The sequence below is a fragment of the Lithobates pipiens genome, unplaced genomic scaffold, assembly GCF_037356315.1.
Source record: "Lithobates pipiens isolate NorthernLeopardFrog02 unplaced genomic scaffold, aLitPip1_a1.2 Scaffold_24, whole genome shotgun sequence".
In the NCBI taxonomy this organism is placed as follows: Eukaryota; Metazoa; Chordata; class Amphibia; order Anura; family Ranidae; genus Lithobates; species Lithobates pipiens.
Window position 1 is genome coordinate 1,382,738 of NW_027507786.1, and position 17,781 is coordinate 1,400,518.

At 44.8% G+C, this 17,781-nt stretch overlaps 1 protein-coding gene across 6 annotated transcripts in view; it reads left to right on the forward strand.

The window, feature by feature from the left end:
- Window positions 1-17,781, forward strand: part of PTPRJ (protein tyrosine phosphatase receptor type J) — a 219,120-nt gene that overhangs the window by 124,122 nt on the left and 77,217 nt on the right. For 5 of the 6 annotated variants that reach the window (XM_077453480.1, XM_077453482.1, XM_077453484.1 and 2 more), the window contains 3 exons: window positions 4,981-5,259; window positions 5,343-5,618; window positions 7,360-7,614. In XM_077453480.1, the coding sequence (XP_077309606.1) occupies window positions 4,981-5,259; window positions 5,343-5,618; window positions 7,360-7,614 (810 nt within the window). The remainder of the gene's footprint in view (window positions 1-4,980; window positions 5,260-5,342; window positions 5,619-7,359; window positions 7,615-17,781) is intronic. The other variant, XM_077453483.1, reaches the window with a different exon arrangement.

Sequence of the window (17,781 nt, forward strand, 5' to 3'; positions counted from 1 at the left end):
ACCTACACATACACTGACCTACCTACACTGATATTTACCTACACTGACATTTTACCTACACATACACTGACCTACCTACACTGACATTAACATACACTGACCCACCTACACTGACATTTACATACACTGACCTAGCTACACTAACCCACTTGACCTACCTACACTTACGGTAGTGACCTACCTACCCTAACCTACCTGACTTACCTACATTGACAATAGTGACCTACCTACACTCACCAGCCTGACCTACATACACTGGACATTTACATACACTGACCTACACACACTAACGATAGTGACCTACCTACACTGACTTGCCTGACCTAACTACGCTGACATTTACTTACACTGACCTACCTACACTGACTTGCCTGAACTACCTACACTGACTGACCTACACATACACTGACATTTACATACACTGACCTACCTACACTGACATTAACATACACTGACCTACCTACAATGACCTACCTACACTGACATTTTACCTACACATACACTGACCTACCTACACTGGCATTAACATACACTGACATTAACATACACTGACCTACCTACACTGACCCACCTACACTGACATTAACATACACTGACCTGTCTCAGCCGTGGTGTGTGGTGTCACAGCAGCCAGGCAGCCAGTCCTCAGAGGAGGAGCCGAGGAGGAGAGGAGAGGGGTCACTGATTGCCGCCATTACTAAATCACTGATCGCCGCCATTACTAGTAAAAAAAAAAATTATTAATAGAAAGGACATAAAACTATCCTCTGTTTTGTAAACGCTATAACTTTTGCGCAAACCAATCAATAATCGCTCATTGCTATTTTTTTTTACCAAAAATATGTAGAAGAATATGTATCGGCCTAAACCTAGGGAAAAAATGTTTTTTTATATAGTTTTGGGGGATATTTATTATAACAAAAAGTAAAAAATAATGCGTTTTTTTCAACATTGACGCTCTATTTTTGTTTATAGCGCAAAAAATAAAAACCACAGGGGTGATCAAATACCACCAAAAGAAAGCTCTATTTGTGGGAAAAAAAGGACGTCAATTTTGTTTGGGAGCCACGTCGCATGACCGCACAATTGTCAGTTAAATCGACGCAGTGCCGAATCGCAAAAAGTGGTCTGGTCTTTGGCCAGCAAAATGGGCTGGGGCTGAAGTGGTTAAGGGGAACCCCCGAACCAAAATACCCTTCAAGTCTGGAATGGATTTTAAGGAGAACCTGTGCCAAATTTAAAAAAAAAAAATGGCGTAGGGGTCCCCCCAAAAATCCATACCAGACCCCTGTCTGAGCACGCAACCTGGCAGGCCGCAGGAAGAGTGCCCCCCCTCCTGAACCATACCAGGCCACATACCCTCAACGGGGGGGGGGGGTGGGTGGGATCTGGGGGTCCCCTTGTTAAAGGGGGCTTACCTGTTTGTATGTTTGTTTTTGCCATGGTCATCCTTAGAAAACCTATAACTAAAATAGCTAAATTTAAAGGAGCTTCATTTTCAATTGCTGCACATATAATTAAGAAATAGGGTTTGTAACTAGTACACCACCAAAAGAAATCCAAGGTGTATTTATCACAGTGCATACTACATTTGTTTCTACACAACCACTCTTGGCCCTTGTACACACGGTCGGATAATCTGTCGGATTGCGTCTTATCGGACCGTGTTGTTGGATAATCCGACTGTGTGTGATATGCATCGGACTGATTCCGTCCGAATATCCGTCCGACCCAATTTTCCAACATGTTGGAAATATTTCCCGACCAACTGGGCCGGACGGACCTAATCCGATCATGTGTATAGCATTTTCATCGGACCAAGTGCCACGCATGCTCAGATCAAATTCCTACATCAAAGCTATTGGCTACTAGCCTGAACGTAGTCCCATCGTAACGAAATTATGTCATCACGTTCTGAAAGATCGGATTTTTCGCCAACTTGGCCCGACCGTGTGTATGCAACAGTTTCGGACAAGATCCGACGGATTTGGTTGTGGAAATCTCCGACCGTGTGTACAGGGGCTTGGACATTCTATAGCTATTTGCTCTATTTGGATTCTTCTGCTACAAATTCTCGGAGACCCGTGTGCTTATTTACAGCTTCTAATGATAAAAGTTTCAGGAATTTTTATATATTTGAAATAAAAAATATCTTTACAAGGAGTCATGGCTTCCAACATACAGCTGGCTTTCTCTGTAGTATTGTTATTGTATAGTGCTGCTATCAATTCAAGGGTCATCAAACAAAATAAAAATTGCATACCTTTGAATGAATGGTGCTCAACACCGTGGAGTTTATTTACTAAAGCTATAGAGGGCAAAATGAGTCACATTTCTGCATAGAAACCAATCAGCTTCTAACCTCAGCTTGTTTAATTAAACTTTGGCAATAAAACCTGGAAGCTGATTGGTTTCTATGCAGAAATGTGGCTAATTTTGCCCTCTCTAGCTTTAGTAAATCAACCCCACTGCCACATGCCAGAGTGAAGGAACCCAAGTATCCCAGAGGCTGTATGGGCCCTTGGAATAAGGTCATCAGCCGCACACCATCTAAAGAAGGCCTTTCAGGTGAAAGAAGAAGAAGGCTTGCACTCCCAGAATATGGTAGAGTTAGCAGCTTTCTACAGACCTTCTCTTGAAACATGTCCCTCAATATCAGTGCCTTGAAGACAAGAAGCAGGATCTGAGACAAAAGGTCTGTCTGAACAAGGAGGGGCCACTGACTAATTTTTACGAAGCACCAGGTTCTTCTTGACTACCTTAGAGCTACCATAATGGTGAATATGGTTTTTGACTTAACCACTTCAATACCGGGCACTTATACACCTTCCTGCCCAGACGAATTTTGAGCTTTCAGCTCTGTCGCACTTTGAATGACAATTGCGCGGTCATGCTACACCGTACCCAAGCTAAGTTTTTATCATTTTGTTCCCACAAATAGAGCTTTCTTTTGGTGGTACTTGATCACCTTTGGGATTTTTATTTTCTGCTAAACAAATAAAAAAAGTCCGAAATTTTTGAAAATTTTTTTTTTTGTTTTAGTTACAAAAGTTTGTAAATAAGTATGTTTTCTCCTTCACTGATGGGCACTGACGGGGCCGCAGTGACTGGCACTGATAAGGCGGCACTGATGGGCACCAATTAAGTGGCACTGATTGGCGGCACTGATATGCGACACAGATAGACACTGATAGGTGACACAAATAGGCACTGATAGGTGGCACGGATTGTCATGGATAGGTGGCACGGATTGGCATGGATGGGTGGCATGGATAGGTGGCATAGGTGGGCACTGATAAGCAGCATAGATGGGCACTGATAGGCGGCACGAATGGGCACTGATAGGCGGCACGGATGGGCATTGTAGTGTACAGTATTGTATAGGGATTGATGCCAATCAGTGCCAAATCATAATACATGGCAATCAGTGATGCCCATTGTGGGCACTGATTGGCATCCATTATGGACATTGATTGGCATCCATTGTGGGCACTGACTGGCATCCCTGGTAGTCTAGGGGGGCATATCTGGTGCTGGGCAACCCTGGTGGCGTCCCTGGTGGTCCAGTGAGGGCATCCTCGAGGGGGCTGTGCTGATAATCGATCAGCACAGACCCCCCCTGTCAGAGGAGCAGCCGATCGGCTCTCCTCTACTCGCGTCTGACAGACTTCCTATTTACACTGTGATCAGCCGTGATTGGACACGGCTGATCACATGGTAAAGAGTCTCTGTCAGAGACTCTTTACCGAGATTGTTGTTGCAGTGTGTCAGACTGACACACCGCAACAACAATCGCCGCGATGCGCGCCCCCGGGGGCGCGCAGCGGCTTAATATCCTGATCAAGTTATATGACGTCCGGTCAGGATATTAAAACCACTTTGCAGCCGTCATTTTGCTATATGGCGGGCGGCAAGTGGTTAATCCTCTGTAGGAGGCGTGAATGAAGATTCCATATGGGAAAACACATACATTAAGTGTATATGATGTATATATAATTTGTCTATATCTACTGCTCTTTATTTGACATCTTACACAAAAAATGATCCCCACTTGACACACAGTGAAGAGTAACTGCCAGAACGTTGCACCATTCAGTTGTCACAATTTCACTCCAAGTTGGCTGAAGCCAAATGCCTGAAGTTCAAAAAAGTTCTGGAGTTTTTTTTTTTTGTATCTAGAATTGGGCAGATTTGTGCGTTTTTGTGCACATTTGTGTGTTTTACACATACACAACTCACAAAAAAACACTGAGCTCCGTTCCCTGCGACTTTACAACACACGGGAGCGGAGATCGGCGCCAAATTTAAAAAAGTAAAAACACATACAGTATACTGTAATCTGTAAGATTACAGTACTGTATAAAAAAATACACACCCCCTTTGTCCCTAGTGGTCTGTGCAGTGCCCTGCATGCACTTTTATATTATAAATACTGTTTTTTTCTGCCTGGAATTTGGAGATTGTCCATAGCAACCAGAAACTGTCCCTTTATGTCAAAAGTGATTTTAGACCAACTAGAAAACGGCGATAATAAATTATAATCACTTGCAGAATTGAGCGATAGCGATTTGTGTTGAGATTTGTCATCAAACACTGAATCTAATTACAGCAACAATTCTACAAATTAGCAAATTTCTATGTTTTTGGATTTAATTACATTATTGAATAATTTTTATTATTATTTGTTATCATCATTTATAATTATTTATTATATTATAAACTTTATCATACCCGGGATGTCTACTAGACTCTGGTTTGAACTGATTTAAGAGAGTTATTCCTAAGAATTGCAGGCCTACAATATAAGATGCCAAATTTCCATGCAAAATAATTATACCGCTTTCAGAACCTAAAATCAAAAATAATCGTACCGCCAGGGAGGTTAATGTAACACATTTTATTAGATGTTTTCTTTTTATGAAAATTACACTTTTCTTCTTGTGTTCATTTTTTTTCTCATTCTCCTTTTCTGTTTCCCAGATCCAACTCCACCAGGAAACATCACTTTCAATACAACGGTAAACAGCATCACATTGTCCTGGGTAGAGCCAGTAAATATGACCAATCTGGCAAACTCTTACATTATAACATATGGGAATGCTTCTTCTTCTTCTTCTCCCACCATTTGGAACCAAACAAGCTACACAAATAGTACCACCCTTCAGAGCCTGACTTCCGGAACTAATTACACCATTTCTGTGATGACAGTCGGAGCTCGGGGGTATCAGAGCTCTCCTGTGACCATATCTGTGTATACAAGTAGGTAGCAAAAACAAGAAATCCTGTAATTGTTATGTCTATATCTTATTACTATTAAAGCTTTTATTATCTTTACTTTATAGAGCCACGGTCTGTGTCAGATCTGAACTTTGTTAATGTGACGTCAAATACTGTGATATTAAATTGGAGCAAACCGATTGAGTATCAGAACACATACCGCTACAGAGTGCAGACAATTGTCACATCGTCATCTACACTGAAAAGTAATATAATGGTGAATAGTGAATCAGCTACAGTAAGCGATCTGACACCGGGAGAAACATACACATTCTTTGTATATGTCAGAGCCGCTGATAATGTCACTGAATCTGATCCTGTGAGCAGAACTACCTGCACAGGTGAGTAAAGAATGCTTGTTTAATAAATCACAGAAACAGCATGTTTTTTTAAAGAGTAATATGTTATATATCATGTTCAAAAGGCAAAATGTGTGTAAAAATGTAACATTTTCATAAAGCTATAGTCCAATCTTTTTCCTGAAAAACAGTATTTATTGCAGAAGGACAATTAAAGTGATTTGTAAAGGTAATTAAAAAAAAATAAAAATAAAATAACAAACATATCAAACTTACCTCCACTGTGCAGCTCGTTTTGCACAGAGTGGCCCCCGAACTTGTTCTTCTGGGGTCCCCCCGGTGGCTCTCGTGGCTCCTCCCCAGAACTGATAACCCCCCTCGGAGAAGCGTTACCCAAGGGGGTTACCTTGCATGTGATCTCCCAAGTCCAGCCTTCGGTGTCCATAGAGGCCGAATGCAGGACTCGACCCCACCCCCATGGCATTTGCGTCATTGGATTTGATTGACAGCAGCATGAGCCAATGGGTGCACTGCTATCAATCTATCCAACCAAGAGCCGAGAACGGGCAGAGAAAGAGCACATGCCTGTGGGACAAGTTCGAGGGTTCAGGTAAGTAAAGCGGGGGGGGGGGGGGGGGGGCGGTCACTGACAGGTGTTTTTTCATCTTAATGCATAGGATGCATTAAGGTGAAAAAAACACAAACCTTTACAACCCCTTTAATTTTGAGAAAAACTTTAATCATCTCTGTTGCTTGTATATTTACAACCAAAAACTGCCTATGCAGATAAGTGGTGTCTGTAGATAAAAACAACCTGTGCAGCTTTGGCCAAAGTTTAATAAAGTTCTCGTTTCAGCTATAGGACACTTAGACCCCTTTCACACTGAGGCGCTGGTCATGTCAGCAGTAAAGTAGAAATGTGCAGTTCATTTCGTACCAAATTGAAATTCAGACACATTTTTCATTATTCAGAAATTAGGATGTATCCGAAGTTCTGAATTACAATAGTAACGAATTTAAACAAATCCGAAATAACAAAACAATATTACTAATTTGAATCGTTTTCAGATTGAATTTGAATACTTTTAAAATCAAATTAGAATTTCCGAAGAGAATAAAATAGAATAGAAAATAAAGGAATAGAATATAAAAGAATAAAAAAGAATAGAAAATAAAGGAATGGAATAGAATAGAATAGAAAAGAATAGAATAGAATGCAAAAAAATGTAGAATAGAATAGCAAGAATATAACCATTTCCCCAAATTCTAATAGAATTACCTCAAATAGAATAGAAAAAAATAGATTTGAATAGGAAAGAAAATACAAGAATAGAATAGACTACAATAGAAAAGAAGAAAATATACTAGAATAGAATGAATAGAGCCATCTTTCTAAATTCTAATAACTAATAGAATACATTTAAATTTGAATAAAAAAGAATAGAATAGAACAGAAAATAGAATAGAAAATATAAGAACAGAATAGAAAAGAACAGAATAGAATAAAATAAACAATAGAAAAGAATAGAATAGAAAGAATATAACAATAACGATTACAATTTTTCAAATTCGGTTGAATTGAGTGCAGTTTGAGCAAATTCGGACAATTTGAATTGATTCGAATAAACAAAATGAATTACGAAAACAAATTAGACTAATTTACCTAAATAAATTTATGCAAACAATGAATTGAAACAAAACTAAACACATTTTTTCATTCTGCAGATGTCTAAATAGAATGAGTCTTATAAAGCACATAACATTATGAACATTGTATTTCCAGTTCCCGAACAAGCTGTCAATGTCACAGTGAACAATTACCAGTCGGTGAATTCTCTGGTGGTGAACTGGGCGAAACCATCAGGAATCGTGTCCAATTATAATGTCACTATAACAGGAGATGTAAATAGGACATTACAGACTACATCTACACAAGTGACCTTCACTGACTTACTACCAGGAAGGAATTATACCGTCACTGTACAGACAATCAGTGGGAGCTGCAACAGTCCAATCACTGCAAAGACAGAGGCCACATGTGAGTATGATCCACGAGTGATCCGTGGCATATGTATATGATCAGAGTGTGAGTAATGGGATTGTGAGGGTTCTGTAAGGCCACAAGTATTTGTCATGATTGCCTTTTCCAGGTGTAAAAAAAGGGCACCCAGAGGTGCTTACATGACCTTTTTTATGTTCCACTTTTTACTAAAGATGGGTCTTGGCCAGCACATTATGCCTTTTCTTTAAAAAGTTTTGGATTAAAATTTTTTTTTTAATCATGCTTACTTGTGTGGAGACAGCATCTGTCCACCACTGTCTCTAAGGCTGAGAACTGAGCAATCAAACATCGCTGATCACTTGGTTCTCATAGCTCCCTGAGAAGAGAGCTGCTGACTGTCAGTCACTGGCTGTCTGCTCTGCCCCCCCGCGCTAACTGGAGCGCTGGATTGGGGAGGGGGCGGGACCGGCCAGCTCAGGCTCTGTCAGGGCTGGCTTAGCCCTTCCTTCTCTGGGCTGGACGCTCAGCTGTCGGCTAATTGCCAGCTCTCTTCTCTCTCCTCAGTTACCAGCTGCTAGTGGCTGCAGCTTGGTGATGTGGGACTGAACTAACCCATTATTGAGTTCATCTTCATTGTTCATTACTGAATATATATTGCATTCGTGTTTATCTTGCGCAGATATATATCATTTGCATAGCATTTATCTTGCACAGGATTATACCATTTGTTTTTGCACAGGAGTGCATTGTTTGGTTGTGCACAATATTGCACATGTTTGCACGCAGTGCATTCTTTGGTTTTGCCCAGTATTGCATATGTGGCACACAGGTATTTTATACAGTAATTTTACACAGCATTTTTGCACATTATTATTTGCACAGTGATTATTACATTCATTATAGAAGTTGCGCTGATCACTTTTTACTTCATACCCATTTTTAGTGCACTGTATACACTTTAGATCTAGCTGCAATTTATTAGATTATCATTTATTTCACTTTGATAGCGCGAGGGACTTTACTCACAACGTCCTTACTTGCTCCTTACTGACTCCCTAAAAGAGGCCTGTTTATTGCACCGAGAGTGGGATCGGTTGCAGTTGCATCAAGGGGGGGTCTACCGAAGGGGCCCCTCAGATGATCCTGAAGAGGCAGTTATTCCTACCAGAAAAGCATCGGGAGACAGTGTTAATTGCCCTACATGACCATCATGGCCATCTAGAGTCCAAGAGGACTTTCCAACTGGTGAGGCATTGATTCTATTGGCCCCGCATGCGGGCTGAAGTCGAGTGCTACTGAAGTCTTGCCTTAGATGTATCCAAAGGAAGACTTTTCCTCACTGAGCCGCCCCAATGAGCTACCTTCAGAGCCAGGGACCACTGGATCTGGCGTGCATTGACTTCCTCTGCTTGGAGTCTGATCTGAGTGGGCAGGGAAATATTGTGGTTATAACCGACCATTTCATCCGTTATGACCAGACATTTACCAAAAACTATCAACAGGCCTCCACAATGGCCAAAATCTTAGTAGAGAAGTTCTTTGTACATTTTGACCTGCCCCTGCGTATCCATTCCGACCAAGGGAGAGACTTTGAGAGCAGCCTCATTTTAGACTTGTTGGGCATCAAGAAATCTAGAACCACCCCGTACCATCCTCAAGGAGATCCTCAACCAGAGAGATTCAACAGAACTCTTTTGAATATGCTCGGATCTCTAACTTCAGAGCAAAAGCAAAACTGGAGCAAGTACATAGCAGCTATCGTGCATGCTTATAACCGCACTGCAAATGATGCCACAGGATACTCTCCTTATCGTTTGATGTTTGGGCGGGAGCCCCGCCTACCAGTAGATGTAGCTTTAAGCCACATCCCAGACCATACCTCAGCAACTTCCCACAGAGGGTATGTGAACCAACTGCGGAGAAGCCTGAAGACTGCCTGTTAAAGCTCAAGCTGTTTCAGATGCCCAAGGACAGAGGAACAAAAGACATTTTGACCTCAGGGTGCGAGTACATGACTTACAACCAGGCGATAGGGTGCTGCTGAGGAATCTAGGTGTATCTAGGATACACAAATTGGCTGATCACTGGAAGTTACAGCCCTATGTTATCTACACACAACTCCCAGGACTGCCAGTGTACCAGATTTGGCCAGAGGAATGCACAGGCCCACTAAAAACTTAGCATTGCTATCATCTTTTGCCTCTGTCAGAGGCAGTTCATGTATCACCACATCAAGATTCACCGTCCACATCCATCACCTCTCAGAGATCCTGACCAGTGACTTAATCTCAGTCTGTGCCTTTTGCTGTAGATAATGACAGTGAGGATGAAAATAAGGGAATAGACTGGTTGTGGCCATCTCATCCCAAAGACCGTTACGATCCCTTTTCCTCATTTCACGGTGACAGACAGTGGAGTTCCCCCGACCAGAGGCCCCTGTGTTTGTGCCTCAAGATAGATCTCCGGAAGATCTGGAAGACCCCCAATCTTCCTTGATGGGAATAGACTTTAAGAGTTCTTCTTCCTTCATTGAAGCGGAAATGCAGGAAGCTGAAATACAGGAAGCTGAAGTAGATGTGCAGGAGAAAGAAGTGGCCGTGGATGAAGAAGACACCAGTGCGCCTGTAACACCAGAACCTAAAGAACAGAGAGCGAGGAGAGTTATTCACACACCCAAGAGACTAACTTATGACACTCAGGGTGAAAGCTCTAAGGAGATTTGTCTTACTTCAAAAAGGACTCCTGAAGTTCCGGTCCTTCCACCATTGATTTGGTGGAGGACAATCCCATCTCACCCCCTGGCACATCTAAACAGGACACTTCGGTGTCAGTGGCAAGTGGACAGAACAGCCTCCCTTCTTATGACAATTGGTGGGAGGCTCCTCTGTCAGCTCTGTGTCATGATATGAGCTGTTTGAGTTTGAATTCTTCTTATGAAAACGCAACTTGTTTGTTGTCATGTGTGCATTAACCTATTTCTCCGCTTGTGTATAAAAGCATGTAACAGGTCACAGACTTTTACTGTCTTTGGGGACCAAAGATTTCAAGTAGAGGGAGTGTGTAGCACAGGGTTGATATTAATGTTATTATGTTGAATAGTTGTCTGTTTCTTAATTAAAGGGTTTGGTTCCCTCTAGTGACCTCTGAAACTTTATCAGGATCTTTCTTTCATTTAAGAAGCAAATGCATTGTGGGATATCTGGTTTGATGAGGAAGTGACTCATGTTATTAAATCAGTCTGGGAACTACTAGACCCACAATGCCAAGTCGCAGACCCACAATGCCAAGTCACAGAACAGCCTGCTGGGTAGACAGATAAAAGGACAGGTGTGGCCTGCTTTCAGCCTCTCCAGAAGCCATTCAACAACCAGCAGGAGGTCTGTGTGTGTGACTTGGGCTGAGAGACTGCGGCCTATGGTGCGGAGCAGGATAGCTAGCCTCTGAGGGACTTCAGAGTACAGCCCTGCCAGCTTAGCAAGCGGATCGATGTGCAGTGCCCGGACATCTGGAAGTTTTCCTGCACCTCAGCCATCTGGTGGAGTGGTACAGCACGATGGCGCCTCCTTTTCATCAGACTGAGACACCAGAAGGGGAGTCAGGATGGAGTCTCACAGCCTCTGAGTCTATTGTGGTGAGAGGGCATTTGCCCATTCCAGTAAAGTGCACTGTTTAATGAGTGAGTTATTTTTTCCTACTGCTGGTGAGACTTGTAGTTCCACAGAAGTGATTCTACTTATTCACAGGCCACATACAGCGAAACTCTAGGGTTTATTATTCCCTGTACTGTAAAGTCAGTACTGTATTACACTCACATATAAGGAGGAGGTTGTTACAAGTGCCATATTTCTTCAGTTACACAGTTATCAATGTACCATTTATTCTACAGTTTGCTTTCACTCTTTTGCCCTGTTGGATTACAAAAACTTCAGTTTAAACTACAGGCTAGCTGAAGATAGGAACTTTTATCATCTTCTGCAAAGCATCACAGTTCCTTTTTGTAGTTTGAACACTGAATTACAACCTAGTGGCAGCCCTTGAGGACAGGTTAAATATTGCATTGTATTATTGAATGTAGGTAACATTATATTGCAATTTGGTGTGTGTATTGAGGCCTCAGTGGGAAGGTGTTTAATATAGGTTTTGGAGCATATTGAACACTTGTCCCGTTGCACACCTGTCTACATATTCTCCCTACTAAGGAAGAGCCAAACACCCCCCTGTTTGGTTCACACCAGAACCTGCGAACAGACCTAAACTTTGTAAGAACTTTAGAACCCTATTAAAGTCTATGAGACTCGAATGTTCAAAATCTAAAGTACTAATTTTAAAGGCTAATATGCAAGTTACTGTCCTAAAAAGTGTTTGGGGACCTGGGTCCTGCCCCAGGGGACATGGATCAATGCAAAAAAAAGTTTTAAAAACTGACATTTTTTAAAGGGGGCTTCCAGACTCTGATAAGCCCCCCTCCCACAGACCCCCACAACCACCGGCCAGGGTTGTGGGGATGAGGCCCTTGTCCCCATCAACATGGGGACATGGTGCTTTGAGGGGTCACAGACCCCCAAAGCATCCTCCCAATATTGAGGGCATGTGGCCTGGTACAGTTCAGGAGGAGGAGGGGGGCGCTCTCTTGCCCCCCCCTCTTTTCCTGCGGCCTGCCAGGTTGCGTGCTCGGATAAAGGGTCTGGTATGGATACTTAGGGGGAACCCCACGTCAATTTGTTTTTTGAATTTGACGCGGGGTTCCCCTTAATATCCATACCAGACCTGAAGGGCCTGGTCATTGAAGTTGGGGGAACCCCACGCTTTTTTTTTTTTTATCAATGACTTTCAATGAGTGTTCTCTGTATTAAGGGAGCCGACAATTCATTATAGCCGCAAGGGATTTTAAAAGACTTTTTTTGCTGCAGAAATGACACTTTGTGCAGGGACAGTTCTAAGCATGGGAAACATGCGCCCCTTCACAGGCATACTATAGACACCCCCCAGGTACGAAATTTTAAGGAATATTACACTTTTATTGTTTCACTTTAATCATTATTAAAATCACTGCTCCCGAAAAAACACCAATTTTTAAAACTTTTTTTTGCATTGATCCATGTCCCCTGGGACAGGACCCAGGTCCCCAAACACTTTTTAGGACAATAACTTGCATATTAGCCTTTAAAATTAGAAATCACTTTAGAATTCTCCCATAGACTTGTACAGGGTGTTCCCGGCTTTTCGAATTTGCCGCGAACACCCCAAATTGTTCACTGTTCGCTGAACAGTAGTGATGGACGAACTTCCGACGGGACGTTTCGCGAACGCGAAACGCGAACGGACACAAACGTTCGCGAAAACGACCGTTCGCCGCGGGCTCCATTGACTTCAATGGGAGGCGAATTTCGCAAACCTTTAGGTCGAATTTGCGGCCACGGGGTAATTATTAGGGGGTAGCACGTAGTCCCACCACCTGGACAATAGCATAATACATGTATGAGGTGAATTTGGGATCGATAACTACAAGCATTTTTTTTTTATTTGGGAAATTGTTCTGACAATTCAGGACTATGGAGCTAATGAAGGCAATGGAGGAGAGGGAAGGTCAGGGACCAGGGTAGGCAAACAAGAGGGTGCAGGAGATACAGAGCACTGACAGCAGCACCGTAATACAGAGCACTGACATCAGCACCGTGACATACAGCGCTGACAGCAGCTCCGTGACATACAGCGCTGACAGCAGCTCCGTGACATACAGCGCTGACAGCAGCTCCGTGACATACAGCGCTGACAGCAGCTCCGTGACATACAGCGCTGACAGCAGCTCCGTGACATACAGCGCTGACAGCAGCACCGTGACATACAGCGCTGACAGCAGCTCCGTGACATACAGCGCTGACAGCAGCTCCGTGACATACAGCGCTGACAGCAGCTCCGTGACATACAGCACTGACAGCAGCTCCGTGACATACAGCGCTGACAGCAGCTCCGTGACATACAGCGCTGACAGCAGCACCGTGACATACAGCGCTGACAGCAGCTCCGTGACATACAGCGCTGACAGCAGCTCCGTGACATACAGCGCTGACAGCAGCTCCGTGACATACAGCGCTGACAGCAGCTCCGTGACATACAGCGCTGACAGCAGCTCCGTGACATACAGCGCTGACAGCAGCACCGTGACATACAGCGCTGACAGCAGCTCCGTGACATACAGCGCTGACAGCAGCTCCGTGACATACAGCGCTGACAGCAGCTCCGTGACATACAGCGCTGACAGCAGCTCCGTGACATACAGCGCTGACAGCAGCTCCGTGACATACAGCGCTGACAGCAGCTCCGTGACATACAGCGCTGACAGCAGCTCCGTGACATACAGCGCTGACAGCAGCTCCGTGACATACAGCGCTGACAGCAGCTCCGTGACATACAGCGCTGACAGCAGCACCGTAAGCAGCCCCAGGAGGAAGTCAGCACAGCACAGGGATGGTGTGATCCCCTCATAATAAGAACCCCCAGGAGGAAGTCAGCACAGCACAGGGATGGTGGGAGCCCCTCATAATAAGAACCCCCAGGAGGAAGTCAGCACAGCACAGGGATGGTGGGAGCCCCTCATAATAAGAACACCCAGGAGGAAGTCAGCACAGCACAGGGATGGTGGGAACCCCTCATAATAAGCAGCCCCAGTAGAAATATGACACCGCTCAACCTCTTCAAAGAGGAGGGTAGGGGCATATAGTACGGTGTGCTTTTTTGGGTCAGGGAAGTGAGCCAAATGAATTAAGAAGGTCTGTGTGCTTGATTCCAAAAATTGTTTATAGACATATACATGGTCTACTGATCACATGTGTTGAATTCCTCCGAGATCCATGCCTCATTCATTTTTAGAAATGTGAGGTAGTTAACACTGTCGTGAGCTAGGCGAGTACGCTTATCGGTCACAATCCCCCCTGCTGCGCTGAACGTCCTTTCGGACAGGACACTGGATGAGGGGCAAGCCAACAGTTCGATTGCAAATTGGGCAAGCTCTGGCCAGAGGTCAAGCCTGCCCACCCAGTAGTCTAGGGGTTCATCACTCCTCAGAGCGTCCACATCGGCCGTTAACCCAATGTAGTCGGACACCTGACGGTCTAGGCGTTCCCTGATGCTGGATCCGGATGACACCTGTCGATGGGTCGGCTGAAAGAATGACCTCATATCCGAAGTCACCAACACATCTTCAAACCGGCCTCTTCTTGCAGGCGCTGTTGGATTGGTACCCGCAAATCCTTCTCTGGGAGTGGGAATTGCTCCTCTGCCAGCGCACGCAAAAGCAGAATGCAGCATTTCTCGAAGCAAGGCCTGGAAGTGCTGCATTCTGACAGCCCTCTGCGACGGCGGTAACATTTCCGCCATTTTGTGTTTGTACCGGGGATCTAAGTACGTTGCCACCCAGTACTGGTCCTTGACCCTCATGCTTTTTATACGGGGGTCCCTATTAAAACACTGGAGCATGAAGGCCCCCATTTGCACTCAAGCGGAAGGTATGTGGTGGTGGTGGTGTTGTTGGTGGTAGTGTCTTTGGGGGTGCACATAGCAGAGAGTGAAGAAGAGGGTGCAGATCGAGAGGATGAGGAGGGTGCAGAAGAATAAGGCTGAGTGAGCCACTCAACCAAGTCTGGTGCGTCCTTTAAAGTAATTGAACGCACCTTCTGCAACTTCCCACTTTGGCTCAAGGCTGTTGCTCCTGCCCTACCCCTACCACCCCTGCGGAAGGGCCTGCCTCTTCCTCTGCCTGTCATTTTTTAAATCACCCTGTGACAAAACTCTTAGTCCCTATACCGCTGAAGGACTGCTGCAGTATAGGGCAGCGGTCAGCAGTAGTGCACGGCAACCCTATGTATTGTGGACCGATAGCGGTCCTTACAGAACAGCAGACTGTACTGCACTCAGGCCTATGTACCGTAGCACCCTATACCAAGTTACCAGTCCTTATAAGAACTTTTGTGGACCAAGCAGGTTGTGTGTTAGTGTTTAGCAGACTGTGCGTCAGTCCCTATACCGCTGAAGGACTGCTGCAGTATAGGGCAGCGGTCAGCAGTAGTGCACGGCAACCCTATGTATTGTGGACCGATAGCGGTCCTTACAGAACAGCAGACTGTAACGCACTCAGGCCTATGTACCGTAGCACCCTATACCAAGTTACCAGTCCTTATAAGAACTTTTGTGGACCAAGCAGGTTGTGTGTTAGTGATTAGCAGACTGTACGTCAGTCCCTATACCAATGAAGGACTGCTGCAGTATAGGGCAGCGGTCAGCAGTAGTGCACGGCAACCCTATGTATTGTGGACCGATAGCGGTCCTTACAGAACAGCAGACTGTAACGCACTCAGGCCTATGTACCGTAGCACCCTATACCAAGTTACCAGTCCTTATAAAAACTTTTGTGGACCAAGCAGGTTGTGTGTTAGTGATTAGCAGACTGTACGTCAGTCCCTATACCAATGAAGGACTGCTGCAGTATAGGGCAGCGGTCAGCAGTAGTGCACGGCAACCCTATGTATTGTGGACCGATAGCGGTCCTTACAGAACAGCAGACTGTACTGCACTCAGGCCTATGTACCGTAGCACCCTATACCAAGTTACCAGTCCTTATAAAAACTTTTGTGGACCAAGCAGGTTGTGTGTTAGTGATTAGCAGACTGTACGTCAGTCCCTATACCAATGAAGGACTGCTGCAGTATAGGGCAGCGGTCAGCAGTAGTGCACGGCAACCCTATGTATTGTGGACCGATAGCGGTCCTTACAGAACAGCAGACTGTACTGCACTCAGGCCTATGTACCGTAGCACCCTATACCAAGTTACCAGTCCTTATAAAAACTTTTGTGGACCAAGCAGGTTGTGTGTTAGTGATTAGCAGACTGTACGTCAGTCCCTATACCAATGAAGGACTGCTGCAGTATAGGGCAGCGGTCAGCAGTAGTGCACGGCAACCCTATGTATTGTGGACCGATAGCGGTCCTTACAGAACAGCAGACTGTACTGCACTCAGGCCTATGTACCGTAGCACCCTATACCAAGTTACCAGTCCTTATAAGAACTTTTGTGGACCAAGCAGGTTGTGTGTTAGTGTTTAGCAGACTGTGCGTCAGTCCCTATACCGCTGAAGGACTGCTGCAGTATAGGGCAGCGGTCAGCAGTAGTGCACGGCAACCCTATGTATTGTGGACCGATAGCGGTCCTTACAGAACAGCAGACTGTAACGCACTCAGGCCTATGTACCGTAGCACCCTATACCAAGTTACCAGTCCTTATAAGAACTTTTGTGGACCAAGCAGGTTGTGTGTTAGTGATTAGCAGACTGTACGTCAGTCCCTATACCAATGAAGGACTGCTGCAGTATAGGGCAGCGGTCAGCAGTAGTGCACGGCAACCCTATGTATTGTGGACCGATAGCGGTCCTTACAGAACAGCAGACTGTAACGCACTCAGGCCTATGTACCGTAGCACCCTATACCAAGTTACCAGTCCTTATAAGAACTTTTGTGGACCAAGCAGGTTGTGTGTTAGTGATTAGCAGACTGTACGTCAGTCCCTATACCAATGAAGGACTGCTGCAGTATAGGGCAGCGGTCAGCAGTAGTGCACGGCAACCCTATGTATTGTGGACCGATAGCGGTCCTTACAGAACAGCAGACTGTAACGCACTCAGGCCTATGTACCGTAGCACCCTATACCAAGTTACCAGTCCTTATAAGAACTTTTGTGGACCAAGCAGGTTGTGTGTTAGTGATTAGCAGACTGTACGTCAGTCCCTATACCAATGAAGGACTGCTGCAGTATAGGGCAGCGGTCAGCAGTAGTGCACGGCAACCCTATGTATTGTGGACCGATAGCGGTCCTTACAGAACAGCAGACTGTACTGCACTCAGGCCTATGTACCGTAGCACCCTATACCAAGTTACCAGTCCTTATAAGAACTTTTGTGGACCAAGCAGGTTGTGTATTAGTGTTTAGCAGACTGTGCGTCAGTCCCTATACCGCTGAAGGACTGCTGCAGTATAGGGCAGCGGTCAGCAGTAGTGCACGGCAACCCTATGTATTGTGGACCGATAGCGGTCCTTACAGAACAGCAGACTGTACTGCACTCAGGCCTATGTACCGTAGCACCCTATACCAAGTTACCAGTCCTTATAAGAACTTTTGTGGACCAAGCAGGTTGTGTGTTAGTGATTAGCAGA